This window comes from Mauremys reevesii, linkage group 3, assembly GCF_016161935.1.
Source record: "Mauremys reevesii isolate NIE-2019 linkage group 3, ASM1616193v1, whole genome shotgun sequence".
NCBI lineage: Eukaryota > Metazoa > Chordata > Testudines > Geoemydidae > Mauremys > Mauremys reevesii.
The window spans coordinates 26,003,988-26,028,410 of record NC_052625.1 but is presented as its reverse complement, the minus strand read 5'-3'; the positions used below and the strand labels follow the sequence as shown (position 1 = coordinate 26,028,410).

Sequence of the window (24,423 nt, the reverse complement as noted above, 5' to 3'; positions counted from 1 at the left end):
GAACACACCGTTTAATATATTTAACACCCTTATAAATGCTGGAAGCAAGCAGAGTTTGCGGTGGAGGTTGACAGCTCGCGACCCCCTATGTAATGACCTTGTCACCCCCTGAGGGTCCTGACCCCTCGTTTGAGAACCCCTGGCCTAACTCTTGCTTCCATTTAAGACAATACGACTCCCATTAACTAATGTGAGCAATATTTAACCCATAAGCATGTACAGACTCCACTGTGCAAATTTATAAACATATTTAGTATACTTTCACATATACTTCAGCCAGAACATAAAAAGTAGACATCCTCCTCCTCTGATCATTTGGCTCGATAGTTTAGTTAGATGTTAAACTAAGGGCAGGTCTGCACTTAAAACGCTCCATCAGTGCAGCTACACTGATGCAGCGCTTAAGTGAAGACAATCCTATGTTGACAGGAAAGCTCTCCTGTCTGTGTAGTTAATTCACCTTCCCAAGAGGTGGTAGCTATGTTGGTGGGAGAAGCTCTCCCCCGACATAGCGCTGTCTACACAGGGGTTAAGGTCAGTATAACTATATTGCTTAGAGGTATGGACTTCTCACACCCCTGAGCAACATAGTTATACTGCTATATGTCTGTAGCATAGAACTGGCCTAATTCAGTTTCCTCAGCAGAGTCTTCCATTCCTGAAATGGTCTCATCTAGGACCAATTATTTAGCATGCAACGTGTGACAGCATAACAGTTATGAGCCTTGCAAAATTCTACTTTTTCTCACTTGCTTGTTAGTTTTTTCATCATTTGAAATGTGGGCAGATAGATTTGTCTCAGACGGCCGCTGCAGAGCTCCAGGGGCAGAACCTTCGGAGAAAACAGGTCGTCCCACCCTCGCACGGCTGTTCTTGCAGTCCAGGAGCTGCACCGGGACCAGGGAGTCCCACGGGTTCAACATTCCTCGGGCCCTGCGCTCCCGCGCGCCCCCAGCGCCAGCGCGTGGCCTCGCAACCAGAGACCGGCCCTGAGGCGCGGCCCCGCCCAACGTTCCGTCCGCTCAGTGCCTCTCTCCCACCTGGACTGTGCCACAGTGACGCTGCTGCCGCGCGCTTCACACCGTTTAACGCAAGGAAGAAAGCGCGCGACGGGATCGAATTCTCCGCGGATGCGCGCGCTCCCTGTGTGACGACCAATGCGATAGTGACCTAACGAAGCCCCAACCGCCGCCGCAACTCTACCCGGGCCTTCCTGTGTTCCCCCGGAGCTTGTGCGCGGGCAGTCGGCAGCGGCCCGGACGCGCCCCGATGGCGGCGGAGGGGGAGGCGGAGGCGGAGGCGGACGTGGAGTGGGTAGTAGACAGCATCGCCGGCTTCCTGCGCGGGCCCGCCTGGTCCATCCCCATCCTGGAGTTCCTGGAGCAGAAGTGCGCGGGTGAGAGGCCGGGGGCGGGGACCCTGCAGGGGCTGGAGCGGCGGAGCCTCCCCCCCCCCCCCAAGCGCCGTGGCAGGGGCACCCTGGGGAGAAGGGCGTTGCTAGGCCTGTTGAGAGACATTCCGGCCCCAGCTCTTCCTGCGCGCTGCCCACTTTCTCTTTATTGACAGAGACGCTAGAGCGGTCTGGGGGGCCCTGAGATGAGGATACCGTTGTGCCCCTCCCCTGGCTCCTTCTCATCCCAGAGAGCGAAGGCAGGTGCATCTACCGCCCCCTGCTCCAGGCCTGGACTCCTCTTCTGTATTCAGTGCCGTCCAACCTTTCTGGAGCACGTAGGGTGATCAGCAAATGTGAAAAATCGGGATGGGGTGTTGGGTAATAGGAGCCTATATAAGAAAAAGACCCAAAAATCTGGACTGTCCCTATAAAATTGGGACATCTGGGCACCCTAGGAGTGTGGGACCTCTTGGCCTGCAGCAGCGTTGGCTCCCCCAAGCGCTGTCACCATGGCTACTTGGGGCGTGGCCTCTGCCAAGTCTGGCTACAAGGCCACTGGACAATGGCCACTGGGGATGCGAAGGCTAGTGCCCTGGGATCTCGCCTGCAAATGTCCTGGACTTGTTCTCTGGGGGCGAGACCTGCCTGCTCATCAGGCACCATCTTTCTCCCAGGGACTTCTCAGAAAGCACTAAACTGATTCTTAGATCTGCTTCCAGGTAGAAACACTTCACTGAAGTGTGCTCTGCTAGTCTTACTTCCTAGTGACTCAGTGCTGTGCTTTCAATAGGGGATAGTATCAAATAAAGATGGAAATTTTATGTGTTCCATGGAAACATACTTAGGAAAATTCTTCATTGTAAACTTGTAACTGTTGTGACATTTATAAAAGGTCAATGGAGTTGCTTTAATAATTGATAATTAGCATGGCTTTTAATTATTGCATGTTAGAGTCAAGAGTTCATGAAAGTAGTTTGGCAGGAATTAAGATTTTTCAGGACAGTTATAGACACTAAAAAAAGTTTTTACTACTCTTTGCATGTTTTACATTACTAACAAATCCATTAAAACATTTTATATCTATTGTTTTGCTCTTGGAAAATTTAATTTACAGTAATTGACAGATAATTTACTGATTCAGTACAAGGAATGAACTGGTCATTTACTGCCATTTACCATCTAGAAATGCTAATTATTATTCAATTTTTTCTTTAATCTAAAGTTTATATAAACAAGTGATTGTGTGGTGTAAAGATTTTAGTGGTATGGTATTGCTTCTCATGAAGCAGTCACTTCTCTGACCTGTCAGTCCTCATCCTTAAAGAAAATCTGCACAACAGTTTCAGCAGATGAGCCTGGGAGTTTAAATTAATTCCTCTGCTAGACACTAAGGCAGGGGTCGGCAACCTTTCAGAAGTGGTGTGCCGAGTCTTCATTTAATCACTCTAATTTAAGGTTTTGTGTGCCAGTAATACGTTAATGTTTTAGAAGGTCTCGTTCTATAAGTGTATAATATATAACTAAACTATTGTTGAATATAAAGTAAATAAGGCTTTTAATTTTAAATTAAGCTTCTTAAATATTTTAAATTAAAATGCAGAGCCCCTCGGACTGGTGGCCAGGACGCAGGCAGAGTGAGTGCCACTGAAAATCAGCTTGCGAGCCGCCTTCGGCACCCATGCCATAGGTTGCTACCACTGCACTAGGGCTATGTCTGCACTAGAGAACTTACAACAGCACAGCTGTACCGATGCAGCGGCACCAATGTAACATCTCTCGTGTAGCTGCTCTATGCCAAAGGGAGAGACCTATCCTGTCGACATAATTAAACCACCCCCAATGAGAGGCAGTAGCTGTGCATACTACTACTTATGCCAGCGAAACTTACATTGCTAGGGTTTCTCCCCCCCACCACCACTGAGTGATATAAGTTTTGCCGACATAAGTGGTAGTGTAGACATGGCTTAAAATCAAGAACTGAACAGAGATACTGGATTTGTGGCTTATTACAACAATCTGTAACCCACTACCCCCTCTTTTTGTCCTGTGACTTCAGGGGTGTTAATGGGCCACTCTGTCTTGAATGTATGTGTTAACGACGTATGCTGAACAATCTGTTCCACCTTGCGTGTTGCTGTGACACAGGGAGTACCTTTCCCATACCTGAAGAAGAGCTCTGTGTGGCTTGAAAGCTTGTAACTACCCCCTGAATTTCTCCATCACTCCCTCAGTGGTCAACTAGTTACATTAAGTGTTGCCAATTTAGTCCTTGGTTGGAAATTTGAATTGAAACATTAATACACACTTTAAAAGCACATACAGTATATGATAAAATACTTGTACCTGAAAAAGCATAATAGGTTTGAAAATACAAACAAAGACTAGATTCCTCACACAGCTGTTGTTTTTTATGACAATGTCAGCGCATGCTTTTTGGCGATGTTGGCCAACTTAATAATTTCAAATTGTGATTTGTAAGCAAGGTCTGAATGAGCTCTCCCCTGATAGCTAGTGATGAGCCAAGTGGTGGAGAGGAAAGACTTCAGGACTAGACTGTACTTAAGAATGGCCATACTGGTGTGACAGGTTCGGTCACAGAGATGCCTTGGGACTGTCACCTGATGAGCTGAGATTACCTCTGAGCCCATTTTCCCTGCCAGCTTGGGACTCCAGAATCCTGCCTTGTTGAGCCAGACACACTAGCTTGCTGCAGCACAGACCCAGGTCTGGTCCATGTCCCCCAAAGCTGCTGACTTTAACCAAAAACTGCTCAGAAGATCACCTATCTCCAGCACCCAGACCCCCAGTTCCTAATGGAATCCAAACCCCAAATAAATACATTTTACTCTGTATAAAGCTTATACACGGTAAACTCATAAATTGTCCACCCTCTATAACACTGATAGAGAGATATGCACAGCTGTTTTTTCCCCCCAGGTATTAATGAACAAAGGTGATTTTATTAAGTGTAAAAAGTAGGATTTAAGTGGTTTCAAATAATAACAGACAGAACAAAGTTAGTTACCAAGCAAAATAAAGCAAAAATACGCAAGTCTAAGCCTAATACATTAAGAAACTGATTACAGGTAAAATCTCACCCTCAGATGTTCCAATAAGCTTCTTTCACAGACTAGACTCCTTCCTAGTCTGGGCCCAATCCTTTTCCCTGGTACGGTCCTTGTTAGTTGAAGCAGACATCTTAGGTGGAAAACAGAGGTGTTTGCATGACTTGCAGCCCCTTTGTTCTGTTCCACCCCTTTTAATAGCTTTGGCACAAGGTGGAACTCTTTTCTCTCTGGGTCCCTACCCCTCCTAAATGGAAAAGTACCAGATTTAAGATGGATTCCAGTATCAGGTGACATGGTTACATGTCATTGTAAGACCTCATTCTTCATTACCTACAGACTGGCCCACATGCAGCCAGGAAGATTTGCAAGTAAACAGATCATTTACAACCAATTGTCCTTGTCAATGGGAGCCATCAAGCTTCTAAACCACCATTAGTGGCCCACACTTTGCATAATTAAATAGGACCACAGAATTATACTTCATATTTCTACCTTCAGATACAAGAATGAGGAGGAATATATTCAGTAGATTTTAAGCTTTGTAATGATACCTTACAAGAGACCTTTTGCATAAAGAATATTACAGTTACATTATATTCACACTTATAAGCATATTTCCATAAAACATTATGGAGTGCAGCATCACAACTGGGTCAGACCAAAGGTCCATCTAGCCCAGTATCCTGTCTACCGACAGTGGCCAATGCCAGGTGCTCCAGAGGGAATGAACAGAACAGGCAGTCATCAAGTGATCCATCCCCCGTCTCACATGTCCAGCTTCTGACAAATAGAAAGTAGGTACACCATCCCTGCCCATCCTGGCTAATAGCCATTGATGGACCTATCCTCCGTGAATTTATCTAGGTCTTTTTTGAACCCTATTATAGTCTTGGCCTTCACAACATTCTCTGGCAAGAAGTTCCACGGGTTGACTGTGCACTGTGTGAAGAAATATTTCCTTTTGTTTGTTTTAAACCCACTGCCTATTAATTTCATTTGGTGATCCTTAGTTCTTATGAGTTATGAGAAGGGGTAAATAACACTTCCTTATTTACTTTCTCCACACCAGTCATGATGTTATAGACCTCTATCATATCCCCCCCCTTAGTTGTCTCTTTTCCAAGCTGAATGTCCCAGTCTTATTAATCTCTCCTCATATGGAAGACATTCCATACCCCTAGTCATTTTTGTTGCCCTTTTCTGTACTGTTTCAATTCCAATATATCATTTTTGAGATGGGGCGACCAAATCTGCATGCAGTTTTCAAGATGTCGGCATGCCATAGATTTATATAGAAGCAGTATGATAATTTCTGCCTTGTTATCTATCCCTTTCTTATTGATTCCCAACATTCTGTTTGCTTTTTGACTGCCGCTGCACATTGAGTGGATGTTTTCACAGAACTATCCACAATGACACCAAGATTTCTTTCTTGAGTGGTAACAGCTGATTTAGACCCCATCATTTTATACATATAGTTGGGATTATGTTTTCCAATGTGCATTTGTTTATTTACATGAACTGTGCCTAGATATCCATCAGACAGCTGTGTTGCTCAAGTGATCAGTTTTGGCTGATGTTGAGTTACAAATCACTTTAGTATTGAATGCAGTAGTATTGAAATGGTGTTATCCTTATTGTATGAGTAACGAGCAGCAGAACTGTACTGAGCCTGTCTTGATTGAGGGGGTCACCCTTAATGCTTAATCTAGGCTTGGCACTTGATAGCCCTGGGACCTCTGGGCTTGCCCCATGAGTTATGAAAGTAAAAAATTTGCTTGAACCCCGGCAACTAATTGTTTGAGCCCCGGCATCTCTTTCATTACAAATTAAGCATGGGTCAACATCAACTGAACTGCAGTTGCTAAGGAGCGGGTTTGGATGCCGGATGCTAGATCCCAGTGGAGAGAAAGATGGAGCATGGAGGACATGTGTTTTTCTTGGTGGTGTGGGCTCTGCCTAAGAGTCACAGGCACTATTTGATCTGCCCGCCCCTCCCCCCTGGTGTTTAAAGATTAGACTCCAGAGAGTCTTTTGTTTTTTTAAGTGACGACTAGAGCTGAAATCACTGATGATCAGGTCTAAGTGCTTAGACCTGCTGCAGGACAGTTTTCTGTGGAAGAGGCTGCCCAGCCTGCACTAGCAGTGAGGCTCTCCCACTGAGAGCTGAAATCACTGAGAGCTCGGTTGAACCTCAAGAGACCAACTCAGAGAGGTCACAGTGGCAGGTGTCACAGAAGATGATGGCGCGGAGCAACTGATGATGGAGCAGAGGAGCGAATGGTGGCACGACAAACAGCAGTGGCCAGAGCGAGTGGCTGGAGGAACGAGCAAGGTGCCTTCTCCCCAGGGTGGGAGATGCACTCATATGAAAGCATCTCTGAATTTTGGGTCTACACTGACCAAGGACAACAACTGTGAGTGGTGTGTGTTGGAGGGAAAGGAGAGGGGCATGCGAAAGGGACATTTTTTTATTGGACTATGTTTTAGTGACTTTGCTCTAGAATGCTAGATTTGTGACTGGGAAAGGTATATAAATATACATTTCCTAGTAGGCCAAGATTTTTAAAATGCATTATTTGCCAAGGTCATTATCTCACATCATCGCTATCTTAAGAGGTTATCATCTTGGGGAGTTTCTGTACTAAACATTTTTATTATTATATTATAATAAATGTTTTCATAAGAACAGCCATATTGGGTCAGACCAATGCTCCACCTAGTCCAATATCCTGTCTTCCAACAGTGGCCAATGCCAGGTGTTTCAAAGGGAATGAACTGAACAGGCAATCATTGAGTGATCCATCCCCTGTTGAACACAGACTAGGACTCTCAGACCATGGTTTTGCATCCCTGCCCATCCTGGCTAATAGCCATCGATGGACTTATCCTCCATGAACTTATCTAGTTCTTTTTTGAACCCAGTTGTAGTTCTGGCCTTCACAACATCCCCTGGCAAAAAGTTCCATAGGTTGACTGTGCGTTCTGTGAAGAATTGCTTCCTTTTGTTTGTTTTAAACTTGCTGCCTATTAATTTCATTGGGTGACCCCTAGTTCTTGTGTTAATTGAAGGGGTAAATGACATTTCCTTATTCACTTTTTCCATACCAGTTAAGATTTTATTGACTGCTATTGTATCCCCTCTTAGTCGTTTCTTTTCCAAGCTGAAAATCCCAGTCTTTTTAATCTCTCCTCATATGGAATCTGTTCCATACCCCTAATATTTTAGTTGCCCTTCTTTGTATCTTTTCAAATTCCAATATATCTTTTATGAGACGGAGTAACCATAACTGCATACAGTTAAAAGAACAGGAGTACTTGTGGCACCTTAGAGACTAAAACAAATTTATTTGAGCATAAGCTTTCGTGGGCTACAGCCCATTTCTTCGGATGCATAGAATGGAACATATATTGAGGAGATATATATACACATACAGAAAGCATGAAAAGGTGGGAGTTGCCCTACCAACTCTAAGAGGCCAATTAAGTAAGGGAAAAAAACTTTTGAAGTGATAATCAAGATAGCCCAGTACAGACAGTTTGATAAGAAGTGTGAGAATACTTAGAAGGGGAGATAGATTCAATGTTTGTAATGGCTCAGCCATTCCCAGTCCCTATTTAAACCTAAGGTGATTGTATCTAGTTTGCATATCAATTCCAGCTCAGCAGTTTCTTGTTGGAGTCTGTTTTTGAAGCTTTTCTGTTGCAAAATTGCCACCCGCAGGTCTGTCATTGAATGACCAGACAGGTTAAAGTGTTTTCCTACTCGTTTTTGAGTGTTATGATTCCTGATGTCAGACTTGTGTCCATTAATTCTTTTGTGTAGAGACTGTCCAGTTTGGCTAATGTACATGGCAGAGGGGGCATTGCTGGCACATGATGGCATATATCACATTGGTAGATGTGCAGGTGAATGAGCCCCTGATGGTATGGCTGATGTGATTGGGTCCTATGATGATGTCACTTGAATAGATATGTGGACAGAGTTGGCATCGGGCTTTGTTGCAAGGATAGGTTCCTGGGTTAGTGTTTTCGTTCAGTGATGTGTGGTTGCTGGTGAGTATTTGCTTCAGGTTCGGGGGTTGTCTGTAAGCGAGGACAAATACTCACCAGCAACCACACATCACTGAACGAAAACACTAATCCAGGAACCTACCCTTGCAACAAAGCCAGATGCCAACTCTGTCCGCATATCTGTTCAAGTGACATCATCATAGGACCTAATCACATCAGCCATACCATCAGGGGCTCATTCACCTGCACATCTACCAATGTGATATATGCCATCATGTGCCAGCAATGCCCTTCTGCCATGTACATTAGCCAAACCGTGTACATCCTATTTATGTCAATGTATCATTCTTGTATCTGAAACTAGAAATATGAAATATAACTCTCAGGTCCTATTGTAATTATGCAAAGTGTGGGCCATTAATGGTGGTTTGGAATCTTTTTGGCTCCCATTAACCAGGACAATTGACTGTAGATGGCTCAGTTTACTTGTAAGTCTTCCTGTATACCTTTGTGCTGGTAAGTGGGTAATGAAGTCTTACAGTGACATGTGCTCATGTCAGCTGAACTGGAATCCATCTTTAACCTGGTGCTTTTCCATTTAGAAGGAGGGGTGGGAACCCAGAGAGGGACAAAGGATTCCTGCCTTGTGCAAAAGACATATAAGGGGGTGGAACAGAACAAAGTGGGTTACAGTCATGAGAAATCCCCTAGTTACCACGAGCTGGAACAATGACTGTACCAGGGGAAAGGATTGGGCCCAGACTAGGAAGGCGTCCAGTCTGTGTTACAATCTTATTGAAACATCTCTGAGGGTGAGATTTTTATCTGTATTCAGGTTTCAGAGTGGTAGCCATGTTGGTCTGTGTCATAAACAGATAGTTAAGGGTTAATGCCTCTTTTACCTGTAAAGGGTTAAGAAGGTCACCGAGCTTAGCTGACACCTGACCAGAGGAACCAATGGGGGAACAAGATGTTTCAAAAGGAAGGAGGGCAGTTTCCTTTGTTTATAGTCAGTTTCAGTTTTGGCCAGAGTGGAAAAGATCAAGGAATCAGCCTCTTATCAGGGTAGTGAGTATTGAGGGCTTGGCTACACTTACAAGTTGCAGCGCTGGTGGAGGCTTTCCAGCGCTGCAATTACACCCCGTCCACACTTGCAGGGCACAACCAGCGCTGCAACTCCCTGGTTGCAGCGCTGGCTGAAAACCCATCCCGGCAGGGGTATAAGGAGTGCAGCGCTGGTGATCCAGCGCTGCTCAGCAGGTGTGGACACTCACCAGCACTTTAATTGTCCTCCAGGGAATAAGGAGTTATCCCAGAATTCCTGTTCAGCCACTCTGCTCATCAGTTTGCACTCTACTGCTCTTGCCTCAGGTGACCCGCCCTTTAAATGCCCCGGGAATTTTAAAAATCTCCTTCCTGTTTGCTGCAGCCAGGTGTGTGTGGAGTGCAATCAGTTAATCTTTCCAGGTGACCATGCCTCCACGCGGCAAACGAGCCCCAGCATGGAGCAATGGCGAGCTGATGGACCTCATCAGTGTTTGGGGGGAGGAATCTGTGCAGGCATAGCTGCGCTCCAGCCGTAGGAATTACGATATCTTTGAGCAGGTATCAAGGTCCATGCTGGATAGGGGCCATGATCGGGACGCACTACAATGCAGGGTGAAAGTTAAAGAGCTGCGGAGTGCCTATTACAAAGCCCGCGAGGGCAATCGCCGATCCGGAGCTGCCCCCACGACCTGCCGTTTTTACAGGGAGATGGACGCGATACTTGGGGGTGACCCCACTGCCAATCCCAGGACAACGATGGACACTTCTGAGCAGGCTGGGGGACAGGAGGAGGCAGCGGCGGGGGGGGGAGGAAACCGCGAGTGAAGCTCCTGGGATGGGGGAAGACACCCCAGAGTGGGCATGCAGCCAGGAGCTCTTCTCAAGCCAGGAGGAAAGTACCCAATCGCAGCAGCCAGCAGTTGCAGAAGGACAAGCAGAGGAGCGGGTTACCGGTAAGCGGCTTTTATTTTCTGGGTGGAAATGTTTCTGGAGAGGAAGGGGGGTTATGGCTGCATGCATGCCAGACTAGATGTGGAATAGCCCGTTGATGTGGTCTATCACGTCGCGGTAATCTGCTTCAGTTATCTCAGCAAAAGTTTCATCCAGAGCGTGGGCAATATGCCTGTGCAGGTTTATAGGCAGAGCCACTGTGTTCCTTGTCCCAGTCACGCTGACGCGTCCGCGCCACTGTGCTGCGAGTGGTGGGGGGACCATTTCTGAACACAGGCAAGCCGCATAGGGTCCCGGGCGGAATCCACATTGCTCTAAAAGAGCCTCCCGCTGTTCCCTAGTGACTCGTAGCAGGGAGACATCTTCCAGGATTAACTCCTGTGAAAAATGTTGGGAGACTCTTTAGTGAAGAGATAGGGAGATAGTGAAGATCACCCCTGCAGCTGCATCTTCACTCAACCCCTCTATCACTCCAGATTACCCGAAGCAACCAGCTCCCCTCTATCAATCAAGCCCCACTTCTCCCTCTATAAGCACTCCTCACTCACCATTTCGTGGCTTCTGTCGTGTTATGCGTGTGGTAAAAGAATGCTAAAGTGAGAACTCCCTCAATGTAACAATTCATGTCTGGAGATAGTGGAAACAATGCTGCCCCTGTTAAATGTTGTCATTTCTGGGTTTCTACAGTGACCTTGACTACTGGACTGAGCAGATGTTCCACAGCACAAAGGCTTCAAAATTTGAGAAAAAATCCCCGAAAGAGCAAAGAGGACATGCTGAAAACTGTTCTTCATCACTCTGCTAGAGAGAGTAAGGAATTGAAGGAGTGGAGAGAGAAGGAAAGCAGGATCCGCAAGAGAAATGCAGTGGCCAAGAGGAAAAGCACAGAGCGGCTGCTAAGCATCCTGTCGCGCCAAGCGGACTCTATCGAGTCACTCGTTGCCATGCAAGCAGAGCACTACCGTGCTACTCCCCCACCCCCCCCGTCCCAAAGCTTTTTGCCTTGTGCCCCAATGTCAGCTCAAACCACCTTTCCCCAGCATTCAGGTTCTTACCACCACCAGCTGCCTCCAACACCTGTACGTTCCCCAACCAGCCCTGATACCTACCACCACCCTTACCCTCTGCACTCAACCCCCATCACCATGCAGTATATGCACCCTGAAGTGCAGGATTCATTAAACAGCACTCCAGACAGGACATATGCAAACTTGTGACTGTACAGTTCACCAACCCACACCCCTGCCCTCTTGTGTTCATGAAATGTTGTGTGTCTGTCTGTCAAGGAAGTTTTTTTCTTTTCAATAAAACAATTCTTGGCTTTGAAAACAGTCTTTATTATAGCAGATAGTGAAAGATACCTTAGCCCAGTAAAGAAAGAGGCACTGCAAATCATTTTAGGGATAATAGAATAACAGTGTAAACAGTGCAATTCACTCCCATGCAAGGCAGCAAACATTACTGTTGGCTTTCAGCCTCAGATTCTTCCCTCAAGGCATCCCTAATCCTTGAAGCCCTGTGCTGGGCCTCTCTATTAGCCCTGCTCTCTGGCTGTGCATATTCAGCCTCCAGGACTTGAACCTCGGTGGTCCATGCCTGACTGAATGTTTCACCCTTCCCTTTACAAATATTATGGAGGGTACAGCAAGCGGATATAACCGCGGGGATGCTGCTTTCCCCCAAGTCTAGCTTCCCATACAAACATCTCCAGCGAGCCTTTAAACGGCCAAAAGCACACTCCACAGTCATTCGGCACCGGCTCAGCCTGTAGTTGAACCGGTCCTTGCTCCTGTCAAGCTTCCCTGTATAGGGTTTCATGAGCCAAGGCAGTAACGGGTATGCGGGGTCTCCAAGGATCACAATGGGCATTTCGACGTCCCCTACTGTGATCTTCCTGTCTGGGAAAAAAGTCCCTGCCTGCATCTTCCTGAACAGGCCACTGTTCCGAAAGATGCGTGCATCATGCACCTTTCCAGGCCAGCCTGTGTAAATGTCAATGAAACGCCCACGGTGATCCACAAGCGCCTGGAGAACCATAGAGAAATACCCCTTACGATTTACGTACTCTGATGCCAGGTGGGGGGGGGGGGCAGAATAGGAATATGCGTCCCATCTATTGCCCCTCCACAGTTAGGGAAACCCATTTGTGCAAAGCCATCCACAATGTCCTGCACGCTCCCCAGACTCACGGTCTTTCTTAGCAGGATGCGATTAATTGCCTTGCAAACTTGCATCAAAACGATTCCAACGGTCGACTTTCCCACTCCAAACTGGTTCCCGACCGACCGGTAGCTGTCTGGAGTTGCCAGCTTCCAGATTGCAATAGCCACCCACTTTTCCACCGTCAGGGCAGCTCTCAATCTTGTGTCCTTGCGCCGCAGGGTGGGGGCGAGCTCAGCACACAGTCCCATGAAAGTGGCTTTTCTCATACGAAAGTTCTGCAGCCACTGCTCGTCATCCCAGACTTCCATGACGATGTGATCCCACCACTCAGTGCTTGTTTCCCGAGCCCAAAAGCGGCGTTCAACGGTGCTGAGCATTTCCGTGAATGCCACAAGCACTTTAGTGTCACACGCGGCAGGAGAATCGATATCGATATCATCGTCAGACTCCTCACTGTCACTTTGGAGCTGAAGGAATAGCTCGACTGCCAAACGTGTTGTGCTGGCGACACTCATCAGCACAGTCCTCAGCAGCTCGGGATCCATTTGCCACAGAAATCGCGATTCACACAGAGAGTAAAACAGAAAGATACTCACAATGGCGCCAAACGTTGCCGGATAGAGTGAATGCTGGGATGTGAAGCGATGCACCACGGGGCGTTGGCACACAGGAAGCGGAATGACCCGCACACTTCCTTCCCCTTCCCACAATACTCAGCGCCAAAATGGGACGAGGTGCTCTGTGGGATAGCTGCCCACAATGCACCTCTCAATACAGCGCTGGAAAGTGCTGCAAGTGTGGCCACACTGCAGCGCTGGTAGCTGTCAGTATGGCCACACTCCAGCGCTGGCCCTACACAGCTGCATGACCAGCGCTGTAACTCCCAGCGCTGCAACTTATAAGTGTAGCCAAGCCCTAAGGAAGGAAATTGAGGCAAACAGGTTAAGTTTTCTAACAGGACTCTGTTAGAAACGGCTTCCAGCTGTGATAGTTGGAGGGTAATTAACACTGCCAGACAAGTTACAAAACAGGTTTTACTTGTTCCTTCTTACTGAGGTTCAAGTTACATTCACAAAGGAATTCCACCCTTTTTTTTTTTTTTTTTTTTTTTACCTCTCAAACAAAGATAGCTAAGGTAGACCAGGGAGAAAATGTCAGGCAAAGGAAAAAAAAAACTATGCAACAGGACCTAGAATTAACCAAATTCCAGGATGAGGAGAACCAAAAGGAACATGATGGACAGATGGCCAGGGCTGAGGCTCCCCACAAAAGAGCTATGGAGGAGAGGGAAAAAGAAGAAAAAGCCAAAGAGGATGCCCATAAAAAAGCTATGGAGCAGAAAGAAAAAGAGATGAATCATGAACTGCAGTTAGCAAGGGCTAGGCAAAATATACCAGCCAACCCCTTTCCAGGTACCGCTCCCCATCCCAGAAAATTCCCCAGCTACAAGGCAGGCGATGATACGGAGGCCTTCTTAGAAAATTTAGAAAGGGCCTGCCTTGGGTACAACATCTCTACAGACCAGTACGTGGTAAAGCTGAGGCCGCAGCTCAGTGGACCCTTTGCAGAGCTGGTGGCTGAAATGCCTAAGGAACACATGAACAGTTATGAACTTTTTAAAAACAAGGCCAGAATCAGAATTGGGCTAACACCCAAGCATGCCCGTCGGCAGTTCAGAGCCCTAAGGTGGAAACCAGATGTCTCATTTACCTGACATGCCTACCACATTGGGAAAAATTGGGATGCCTGGATATCAGGAACAAGTGTTAAATCTCCAGAAGAGTTGCCCTTCCTAATGCAAATGGAGCAGTTTTTAGAGGGTGTTCCTGAGGAAACAGAAAGGTACATCCTAGATAGGAAACCCCCCAAAACTGTAACGGTGGCAGGAGAGATTGGGGCCAAATGGGTGGAGGTGGCAGAAAAGAAAAAAATAACTAGTAGCAGTTGGAGTGAATATCAGAAGGGACAACCTGAAACAAAACCCTACCATGGGGGGCAACCCAAGGACCCCCTACATCCCAAGGAAAACCCCAGACGCCTTCTCACCCCACCACACCAGTCTCCACCAACCAACCTCGCCCCAGTGATACCTTAGCAGGGCGATGTTTTAAATGTAATGAACTGGGACATATAAAGGCCCACTGCCCCAAGAACCCTAACCAATTACAGTTCATTACACCACAGTCACACCAAAGAACCCCAGGCCCAGATGCCTCTCAAATACCCTCAGAGCAAAGGGAAACCTTGAGAGTGGGCGGAAAGAAGGTTATTGCATGGAGGGACACTGGGGCACAAGTGTCGACTATCCACCAATCCCTAGTGGACCCCAAACTCATCAACCCAGAGGCTCCGGTGACAATTTGACCTTCATATCACAATCTGTAACCTTGCCTACAGCCAAGTTGCCTGTCGAGTACAAGGGCTGGTCAAGAATGTGGACTTTTGCAGTCTCTGACAATTATCCCATCCCCATGCTACTGGGGGAAGACTTGGCCAACCATGTGAAGCTAGCCAAGAGGGTGGGAATGGTCACCCGCAGCCAGGCTCAGCAAGCTTTCACACCTATCCCTATTCCTGAGCCTTCCACCAGGGCCCCATCTGTGTTACCAGAGACCCAGACAGAGGTGGTGGAACCGGATCTTCTACCCACGAATGCTACAGCCGTAGTGAATCCAGTCCCAGAACTGGAACTGGCAAAGCAACCAGCACCAGAACCATTGCCAGCACTGAGTACAGCGCTTACAACCCCATCTACAATTCCAACACCAGCGGGCAACAGCGAGCCTGAACTGGAAAAAGCCGCTGATAATCCTACCCAAGAGGCTCATCTAGAGCCTGAAATACCACATAGTGCACCAGCAGAGAGCGGTTCACAATCAACGGAAACAACCCCATCACCTACATCGCTTCCAGAGGGACCAAGTCCACAGGCCAAGGAGGAACTAATCTCTCCAGCCTCAAGGGAACAATTCCAGGCCGAGCAGGAAGCAGATGACAGCCTTCAGAAAGCTTGGGTGGTGGCACGGAGCACCCCACCGCCTCTCAGCTCTTCTAACCAATCCCGGTTTGTTGTAGAACAAGGACTTTTATACAAGGAGACTCTTTCTGGTGGACACCAGGAAGACTGGCATCCTCAAAGACAGTTGGTAGTTCCAACGAAGTACTGTGTAAAGTTCTTGATCTTAGCCCATGATCATCCCAGTGACCATTCTGGGGTGAACAGAACCAAAGACCATTTGGGGAAGTCCTTCCACTGGGAGGGAATGGGCAAGGATGTTGCTAATTGTGTCCGGTCTTGTGAGGTGTGCCAACGAGTGGGAAAACCTCAAGACCAGGTCAAAGCCCCTCTCCAGCCACTCCCCATAATTGAGGTTCCCTTTCAGCGAGTAGCTGTGGATATTCTGGGTCCTTTTCCGAAAAAAGACACCCAGAGGAAAACAATACATACTAACTTTCATGGATTTTGCCACCCGTGGCCAGAAGCAGTACCCTTAAGCAACACCAGGGCTAAAAGTGTGTGCCAGGCATTAGCAGACATTTTTGCCAGAGTAGGTTGGCCCTCCGACATCCTTACCGATTCGGGAACTAATTTCCTGGCAGGGACCAAAAAAAACCTCTGGGAGATAGCATACAAGCTGATCTTACAGAGGACAAATTCAAAACACAGGATGTTCCCCTGGGCAAAAACCTTAGTACACACAAGAATACCAAATTTGATTATCCCCTTAATGCCAAGACAAGTTACAAAAAGAAAAAAAACATAAACCTATTTATTTCCTTCCTTAATACTCACTACTCTGATAAGAGGCTGATTCCTTGATCTTTTCCATTCAGGCCAAAACTGAAACTGACTCTAAACAAAGGAAACTTCCCTCCTTCCTTTTGAAACATCTTGTTCCCCCATTGGTTCCTCTGGTCAGGTGTCAGCTAGGCTAGGTGACCTTCTTAACCCTTTACAGGTAAAAGAGGCATTAACCCTTAACTATCTGTTTATGACAATCTGTGTCAGCAAAAACAACACACAGTCATTGTGGCACCTTAGAGACTAACAAATTTATTTGGGCATAAGCTTTTGTGGGCTAGAGCCCACTTCATCAGATGCATGAAGTGAAAAATATAGGAGCAGGTATAAATACATGAAAGGATGGGGGTTGCTTTACCAAGTGTGAGGTCAATCTAATGAGAGAAATCAATTAACAGCAGGATACCAAGGGAGGAAAAATAACTTTTGAAGTGACCCATTACAGAGAGTTGACAAGAAGGTGTAACAGTAGGGAGAAATTAGTAATGGGGAAATTAAGTTTAGGTTTTGTAATGACCCAACCACTCCCAGTCTTTATTCAGGCCTAATCTGATGGTATCCAGTTTGCAAATTAATTCCAGTTCTGCAGTTTCACATTGGAGTCTGTTTTTGAAGGTTTTGTTGTTGAAGAATTGCCACTTCTAGGTCTGTTATGAGTAGGGTGACCAGACGTCCCGATATTATCAGGATAGTCCCGATTTTAGGGGATTTGTCCCGCGTCCCGACTTTACCTTGGTCGGGACACACTTTGTCCTGATATCGGGGGGACTGCGGCAATCTGGCGCCGTTGGCGCCACTCACCTCTCCTCCTGGGGGGCCCTGGGACAGCGCAGCTGAGCTCCTGGCACGGCAGCGCCAGCCTGCCGGCCAGCAGGAGTCTGCAGAGTGCAATCCTGGCCCAGGCACACAGAGGGGGCAGGAGGTCTCCGCTCCTCTGCGTGCTGCAGCGGGGCGGGGCTTGTAGACGCGGGCAGCAGGCGCCAGCGGGAAAGAGCCCCCCTTCAACCTGACCTGCGCGACCCTAGAAGCCAGAGGGACCTGTGCTTCCTGTGAGCCGCTCCAGGTAAGCACTGCTGGGACTCACCTGGCCGGCCCCCTCTGGCAGGTCCCTCTAGGGGGGCTCCTGGCCAAGCAGGTGTGAAACCCGGCAGCCAAAGGGAGGGGAGGGTTCGGGGAGGAGAAGGGAGCGAGGCGGGCTTGGGGAGGGGCGGGGAGACCAGCACACCAAGCCACTTGCCTTTCTCCCTGTCTGCAACAGAATTGGGTTTATCTTTATATTAAGGAGCGAGTCACACTGAGTCCAACTCAATCTGCAGTGAGCACAACTCCTGAGTAAGAACATGAAAAATTTTATATCATCACTTCTTGGAGTAGTACTATGCTATGAAATTTTACTGTGATCTTATGAAAATGTCTATTTGAATCTGTCTCTTGAACTGAAATATCACACTACTATGTATGCTACATTTCTGAGCTTGAAATAAAACCATGATAAATTTTCCCTTTTAAAGGAAAACTAGAATGATTAGTTCCAACACCTTGGATAGCTATATAAATATTTATTACACAAGACTATATCAAAATTACTTTTCTTCTGAAATAACTACCATTCTTTCCTTGGCTTTATAGCTCTGATATTAATGACACCTAGAAAGATTGAATAAAACTTTTGTTCCTGACTGGTTTTGAAGAATTTTGAATGCAAAATGTTGGTCACTTTGTGGCTAGGTGGATTCTTCCAGGTTTCAGGAATCCTCTCAAATACCCCATGGCCAAAAAAGTCACCCAAGTAGTAGTATGTTGATGCAGTCTCTTGATTCTAGCAATATTTTTGTTTCACCTCAGAAATAAAGTACAAAAATACATCAGATTTTTACAGTAAACGTTTTGTAAAAGATTTCACATAGATATTTTTTAAAATATGTATAAAAAGTTAAGTGGCATAAAATTCATCAAATTGTATTTAAGTATTTTTAAGATCACCTAACCGTCTTAGTGCAATACTTACCATTTTGGCTTTCCTAGGTTGAGAATCTCCCTTCACATACATAGTTAGCTTTATAAATATATTTAAAAACACTTGGATTATAAAAGAGAGAATAAAATCCCTCACCCAGTGCTCTTTGATTAAACCTTAATTTCCAAAATATTTCCCTTATGTATTGGAACAGTAATAATGGTTTGCACCACTATATGTCCAGACAGTTACATCACACTCATCACTATATCTTTAAACATGTATAGCATTTTTCTTCAGAGAATCTCAAAACATTTTACAAGGTTTATATCCTCACAATACCCCTGAGAAGTAGCTAAGCATTATTAGATCCAGTATCCCAAGCACAAAGGGGCTAGTTAGAGACTCTGTATTATTGCTGTATTACAAAGAATAAATCATAATTATATAGATGGGGAAAGGTAAAGTAATTTCTCCAAGACCACATAATAAATCAATGGCAGAGCCAGAAATGGATTTGAGGAGCCCTGATTCAAATTTCCCTTTTCTAACCACAGCAGCCACTATTGGGGGTGAGGGTTTGCCTTACACTTTCACTTAGAGCTTGTGAAAACAAAATGAACCAATTCTCAAGGAAAGGAGGCACCTGCCTCTGCACATGCTGATTCTACACCGGGCAGGCTGGGACTGAGCACTGCTAGGCTGCTGCCCTGTTCAGTTACCCACATTAGCAAGCAGGGATTGCACCTGGCAGTGTACATCTGCTTAATGTACAATCGGGACACCATTGTCCTGATATTCAGGTACAATTTTGCATTTGGTAGTGAAATAGAAAATTAGTTGATTGGGAATGTCCCATTAAACTCGACTGTGATACATTATCTACTGGCATTTTTGTTTTTTCAGATTGTTTTCCGGTGTAATGCAAATTTACGGTAGTTTACAGTTCTGAACCACAGTGCCGTAGGACAAACTACAGTGGGCACGTAAGAAGCACAGAGACTGCACAGTTGTTTTCAGTGGCTAGCTAGCTAGCTAACAGTCTTCAGCTGAAAACCCCACCTGAAATGTAACGGCAAGGGATGAGTCAACTACCAAAAAATAAAAAAGACAGTGCAGCTACAGGACAGAATGGGAAGCCACTTACACCTGGATTCGGAAATCCTATGAGTGTGATTCAAAAGCTTTTTGTAAAGCATGCAGGAAGGAATTTACCATTTGCCATGGCGGTGAGTCTGATGTTAAGCATCATGCTGAATCAAAAAATCATGGACAAAACACCCAGACTCACAAGAGCAATACCCTGGTCTCACATTTTTTCAGCAAGCCAGATGAATCCTTCAATAACAAGGTTATCGCTACTGAGCTAACTCAAATTTACCACACAGTAGTCCATCAACACTCCTATCGCTCATGTGACTGTGAACTTAAACTGGCACCTACCTTGTATCCAGATTCAACTATTGCAAAGCACGTCAGCTGTGGCCAGACTAAAGCAGAGGCATTGATCAAAAATGTGCTGTCACCACTCTCAACAGAATTTTTAAAAGCAAGCCAGATGGTCCCTATTTCTCAGTTGCCACAGATGCATCTAACAAGGGCAATGTGAAAACTTTCCCCTTATCACTGAGATACTGGACACCTGAACATGGGGTCCAAGATAAACTGTTAGACTTCTATGAGCAAAGCGAAGAAACTGCAGAGGCAATAAGCAACACATTACTTGAAAAACTTGCAACACACAAACTAGACCTAAACAAAGTGTCTTCCTACTGTGCTGATAATGCAAACGTGAATTATGGAAAGCGACAATCAGTGTACCAGAATTAAAAAAAACAAAATAAAAATATCTTGCCAGCAAACTGCCCTGCCCATGTTGTGCACAACGCCGTCAAACATGGTAGCAATACACTACAAATTGACATTGAGACTCTGGTGATTAAGATGTTCAATCATTTCAGCAGTTCTGCTAAGAGACTTTGACTTTGTGGATATGGAGTATGCCACTTTACTGCGCCATGTTCCGACACTGGTTGAGTCTTTTCCCAGCTGTAAACAGGCTTGTAAATATGTGGCAGGCTGTTAAGTTCTACTTCTTTTCTCTGGGCAGTGAGAAGTGTCCAACGTTTCTATGGATGCTGTTCTTGGACAGGGAAAACGGTGAACAAGGTGAGGGGCCTAGCAAAGTTGAGGTTCATCTGTTTTTCCTCTAGAATGTCCTGAAAATCTTCACTGATACTGTGCTCTGTTTGGAAAATGAGAGTATGACAGCATGTGACGTGTATGCCATAATGAATACTCTGAGAATTAAACTTCAGCAATGGAAAAATGACCTATTCTTTGGCGTCAAAGTTGAAAGTGCATTAACTGAGATGCTGCCTGTCACTGCTGCATGTCTCCAGAAAGACTTCATGAAATTTTACGATGTGTCGATCCTATATTTGGAGAAATGGTTTGATTTTTTCAACAGCTGGATACTTGTTCAATATCCAGTGCCTGAACATCATAGTTAATAGGGTATTCGAATTCAAGGATCTGTCTGCAGCCATGACAGCTGTAAACCTTCAGAAAACAGTGGATCTTGATCAGCTCTATGATGAGTACTGTATCATCAAAGACATCAACTCCAAGTTGGAGCCAGGAAACTGTTCAGTTGGGGAACTCTGGTCTCAAGTGCTGAGAAACAAGGACAGTAGCACTGAATTACTGAAGATGGCAAAGCTGGTGTCATACGTGCTCAGTATACCCATAAGCAATGCATACTCAGAACGTGTATTTTCAATCATGAAAGGTGCATGGACTGATGTCCGGAATCGAAGCAGCATAGACTTGGTGCGGAGTGAAACCCTTGTCAAAATGAATTTCCGGATGAGTTGCAAGGACTTCTACAGTTTTGTGATTGCTCAGAAGCAAGTTATGGCTATGGCAAAGTCAGCCAAAAAGTACTAGAGTTCTGGCATATCTGAGAGATATGCAAATTGGGAAGTTGATTTATTGACTGAATAAAAAACCCAGCCTTTACCCCTGTTGTTTGTTTAGTGTACAAATAAATCTGTATGTTTAAATGTGTATTACAACTAAGTCTATAATTTAGACTCAGTGATTCCAGACCTCTGTGATGTAGTTTGTTTCAGCTGTCAGTGGCTGAAGCTGGGGCTGAAGGCAGGACCGGGGACCTCCCCTCTGTCGTGGCTGGAGCCAGAGCTACAGGACCCTTCACTCCCCTGCCCTGCAACTGGATTTGACTTTGCAACCAGAATCCTGCGCCCCTGTCCTGCAGCTTCAGCCAGGGGCTGGAGCCAGAGCCCTGTGCCCCTGGCCCTGTGGCTTCTACTGGGGGCTGGAGCTGGGGCCATGAGTCCTTGCCCTGTGGCTTGTGGTGCGGGCTGCAGCAGGGGCCCTACAACCCCTCTCACAGCTTCCTAGGGCCCCCTCTCATGGCTCTGTGCACCTGTGTCATCGTCGTCTTCCCCCCCCTCCCCCCGCTCGCCAAATGTGTCCTGATATTTCACTCTTGCGATCTGGTTACCCTAGTTACGAGTGACCAGAGAGATTGAAGTGTTTTCCTACTGGTTTTTGAATGTTATGATTCCTGATGTCAGATTTGTATCCATTTATTCTTTTGCATAGAGAGTGTCCGATTTGGCCAATGTATATGGCAGAGGGCATTGCTGGCACATGATGGCATATATCACATTGGTAGATGTGCAGGTGAATGAGCCCCAGATGGTGTGGCTGATGTGGTTTGGTCCTATGATGGTGTTCGTTGAATAGATATGTGAACAGAGTTGGCACCGGGGTTTGTAGCAGGGTTTGGTTCCTGGGTTGGTGTTTTTTGTTGTGTGGTGTAGTTGCTGGTGAATATTTGTTTCAGGTTGGGGGGCTGTCTCTAGGCGCGGACTGGCCTGTCTCTCAAGGTCTATGAGAGTGAGGGATCGTCCTTCAGGATAGGTTGTAGATCTTTGATGATGCACTGGAGAGGTTTTAGTTGGGGGCTGTAGGTGAGGGCTAGTGGCGTTCTGTTACTTTCTTTGTTGGGCCTGTTTTGTAGTAGGTGACTTCTCTGTACCCTTCTGTCTCTGTCAATCTGTTTCTTCACTTCATCAGGTGGGTATTGCAATTTTAAGAACGCTTGATAGATGGATCAATGGATCATGTGATGTGGTTTGGATGAAAGCTGGAGGCATGTAGGTAAGTATAGCAGTCAGTAGGTTTCCGGTATAGTGTGGTGTTTATGTGACCGTTGCTTATTAGCACTGTATTGTCTAGAAAGTGGATCTCTTGTGTGGACTGGTCCAAGCTGAGGTTGATGGCAGGGTGGAAATCATTGAAATCTTGGTGGAATTCCTCAAGGGCCTCCTTCCCATGGGTCCAGATGATGAACATGTCATCAATGTAGCGCAAGTAGAGTAGGGTTGTAAGGGGATGAGAGCTGAGGAAGCGTTGTTCTAAGTCAGCCATAAAAATGTTGGCATACTGAGGGGCCATGTGGGTACCCATAGCAGTCTTGCTGACTTGAAGGTATAAATTGTCTCCAAATCTGAAATAGTTGTGGGTGAGGACAAAGTCACAAAGTTCAGCCACCAGGTTTGCCGTGATGGTATCAGGGATGCTATTCCTGATGGCTTGTAATCCACATTTGTGTGCTTCTACATCTATAGTGGCTAGGATGTTTTTTCTGGAAGATCACCAAAGTGTCTCAAAGATAGCTGAGAGTGCTGGTAGCATAGGGCCCGAGCAGTGACGAGCTGCCAAAATATTAACAACAGGTTCCCTCCTTCTCACCTCATAAGGGGGTCATGCCTCTCCCCCGGGGGCTCGTGCCCCATCCAACCCCCCCATGTTCCTTGACACCCCCCCCCGGGACCCCTGACCCATCCCCCTTCCCTGTCCCCTGACTGCCCCTGCTGCCCCATCCAACCCCTCCTCTCATTCTTGATGGCCCCTGGGACCATTGTCTCTCTCTCTGACTGCCCCCACCTCATCCAACCCCTGCTCCTTCCTGCCCCCAGGACGCTTGCCTCCATTCAATCCCCCTGTTCCCTGCCCTCTGACCGCCCTGACCTCATCCACCCCCCCACCGAACACCCCCTCCCTGCTCCCTGCCCCCGTACCACACTGCCTGGGGCCGGGACCGGGTCTGCTACGCCGGGACCGCAACTGGCCCCGCACGACCCGACTCCCCGAGCCGGGCCAGGCCGGAGCCGCTCGGCCGGCACCGGGACCGGCGCCGTGGGGCCTGACTCCTGAGCCGGGCCGGGACCGGCGCGCTGGGCCGCTCGGCCGGCAGCGGGACCGGCGCCGCGGGGCCCGACTCGCCGGGCCGGGCCGGAGCCCCTCGGCTAGCACCGGGACCGGCGCCGCGGGGCCCGACTCGCCAGGCCGGGCTGGAGCCGCTCGGCCGGCGCCGCGGGGCCTGACTCGCAGGGCCGGGCCGGGGCCGCGCGGCCGGCGCCGCCGGGCCGGGCTGGGCCGGAGCCGCTCGGCCGGTGCCGGGACTGGCGCCGCGGGGCCCGCCGGGCCGGGCCGGAGCCGCTCGGCTGGTGCCGGGACCGGCGCCGCGGGGCCCGAAGTGGGCCAAATCGGAGCCGCTCGGCCGGGACCAGCCCGAGCCGGGGGTGCTTGGCCTGGACTGGGCTGAGGTGTTCGGCCAGTGCCAGAGGGAGCCGCTCAGGTGGAGCTGGACTGGGCCGCGTGCGCCATCCCCCCCAGCCCGGCTTACCTGCCTGCTGCTTGGTTCAGGCTTCCCGCGAACATTTGATTTGTGGGAAGCAGGGAAGCGGGGGGGGGGGGGAGAAGGAGGGCGGAACGTTCAGGGGAGACAGGGAGGTGAGCTGGGGCCGGGGGCTGGGTGGACAGCTGCCCAAGCCTTTGTTAAATTTAAAAGCTTTTTTAGAACCGGTTGTCCTGGAACAACCGGTTCTAAAAAGGCTTCTAAATTTCACAACCGGTTCCTACGAACCGGCTGGAGCTCACCACTGGGTCCAAGGAGAGAGTCTACATAGCCAGATAATCCTGCTGGCAGGGT

At 47.4% G+C, this 24,423-nt stretch overlaps 1 protein-coding gene and 1 long non-coding RNA gene across 4 annotated transcripts in view; one reads left to right on the top strand and one right to left on the bottom strand.

Annotated features, from left to right (window-relative positions):
- LOC120401590 overlaps window positions 1-1,084 on the bottom strand; it is a 65,108-nt gene extending 64,024 nt beyond the window's left edge. The window contains exon 1 of the long non-coding RNA XR_005596577.1: window positions 750-1,084. This is a non-coding gene — a long non-coding RNA (uncharacterized LOC120401590). The remainder of the gene's footprint in view (window positions 1-749) is intronic.
- Window positions 1,046-24,423, top strand: part of CFAP36 (cilia and flagella associated protein 36) — a 139,183-nt gene continuing 115,805 nt past the window's right edge. Inside the window, exon 1 of one of the 3 annotated variants that reach the window (XM_039531713.1) lies at window positions 1,046-1,396. In XM_039531713.1, coding sequence (XP_039387647.1) covers window positions 1,270-1,396 — 127 coding nt within the window. In that variant the 5' untranslated portion in view covers window positions 1,046-1,269. The remainder of the gene's footprint in view (window positions 1,397-24,423) is intronic. The other 2 variants (XM_039531714.1, XM_039531715.1) reach the window with 2 other exon arrangements.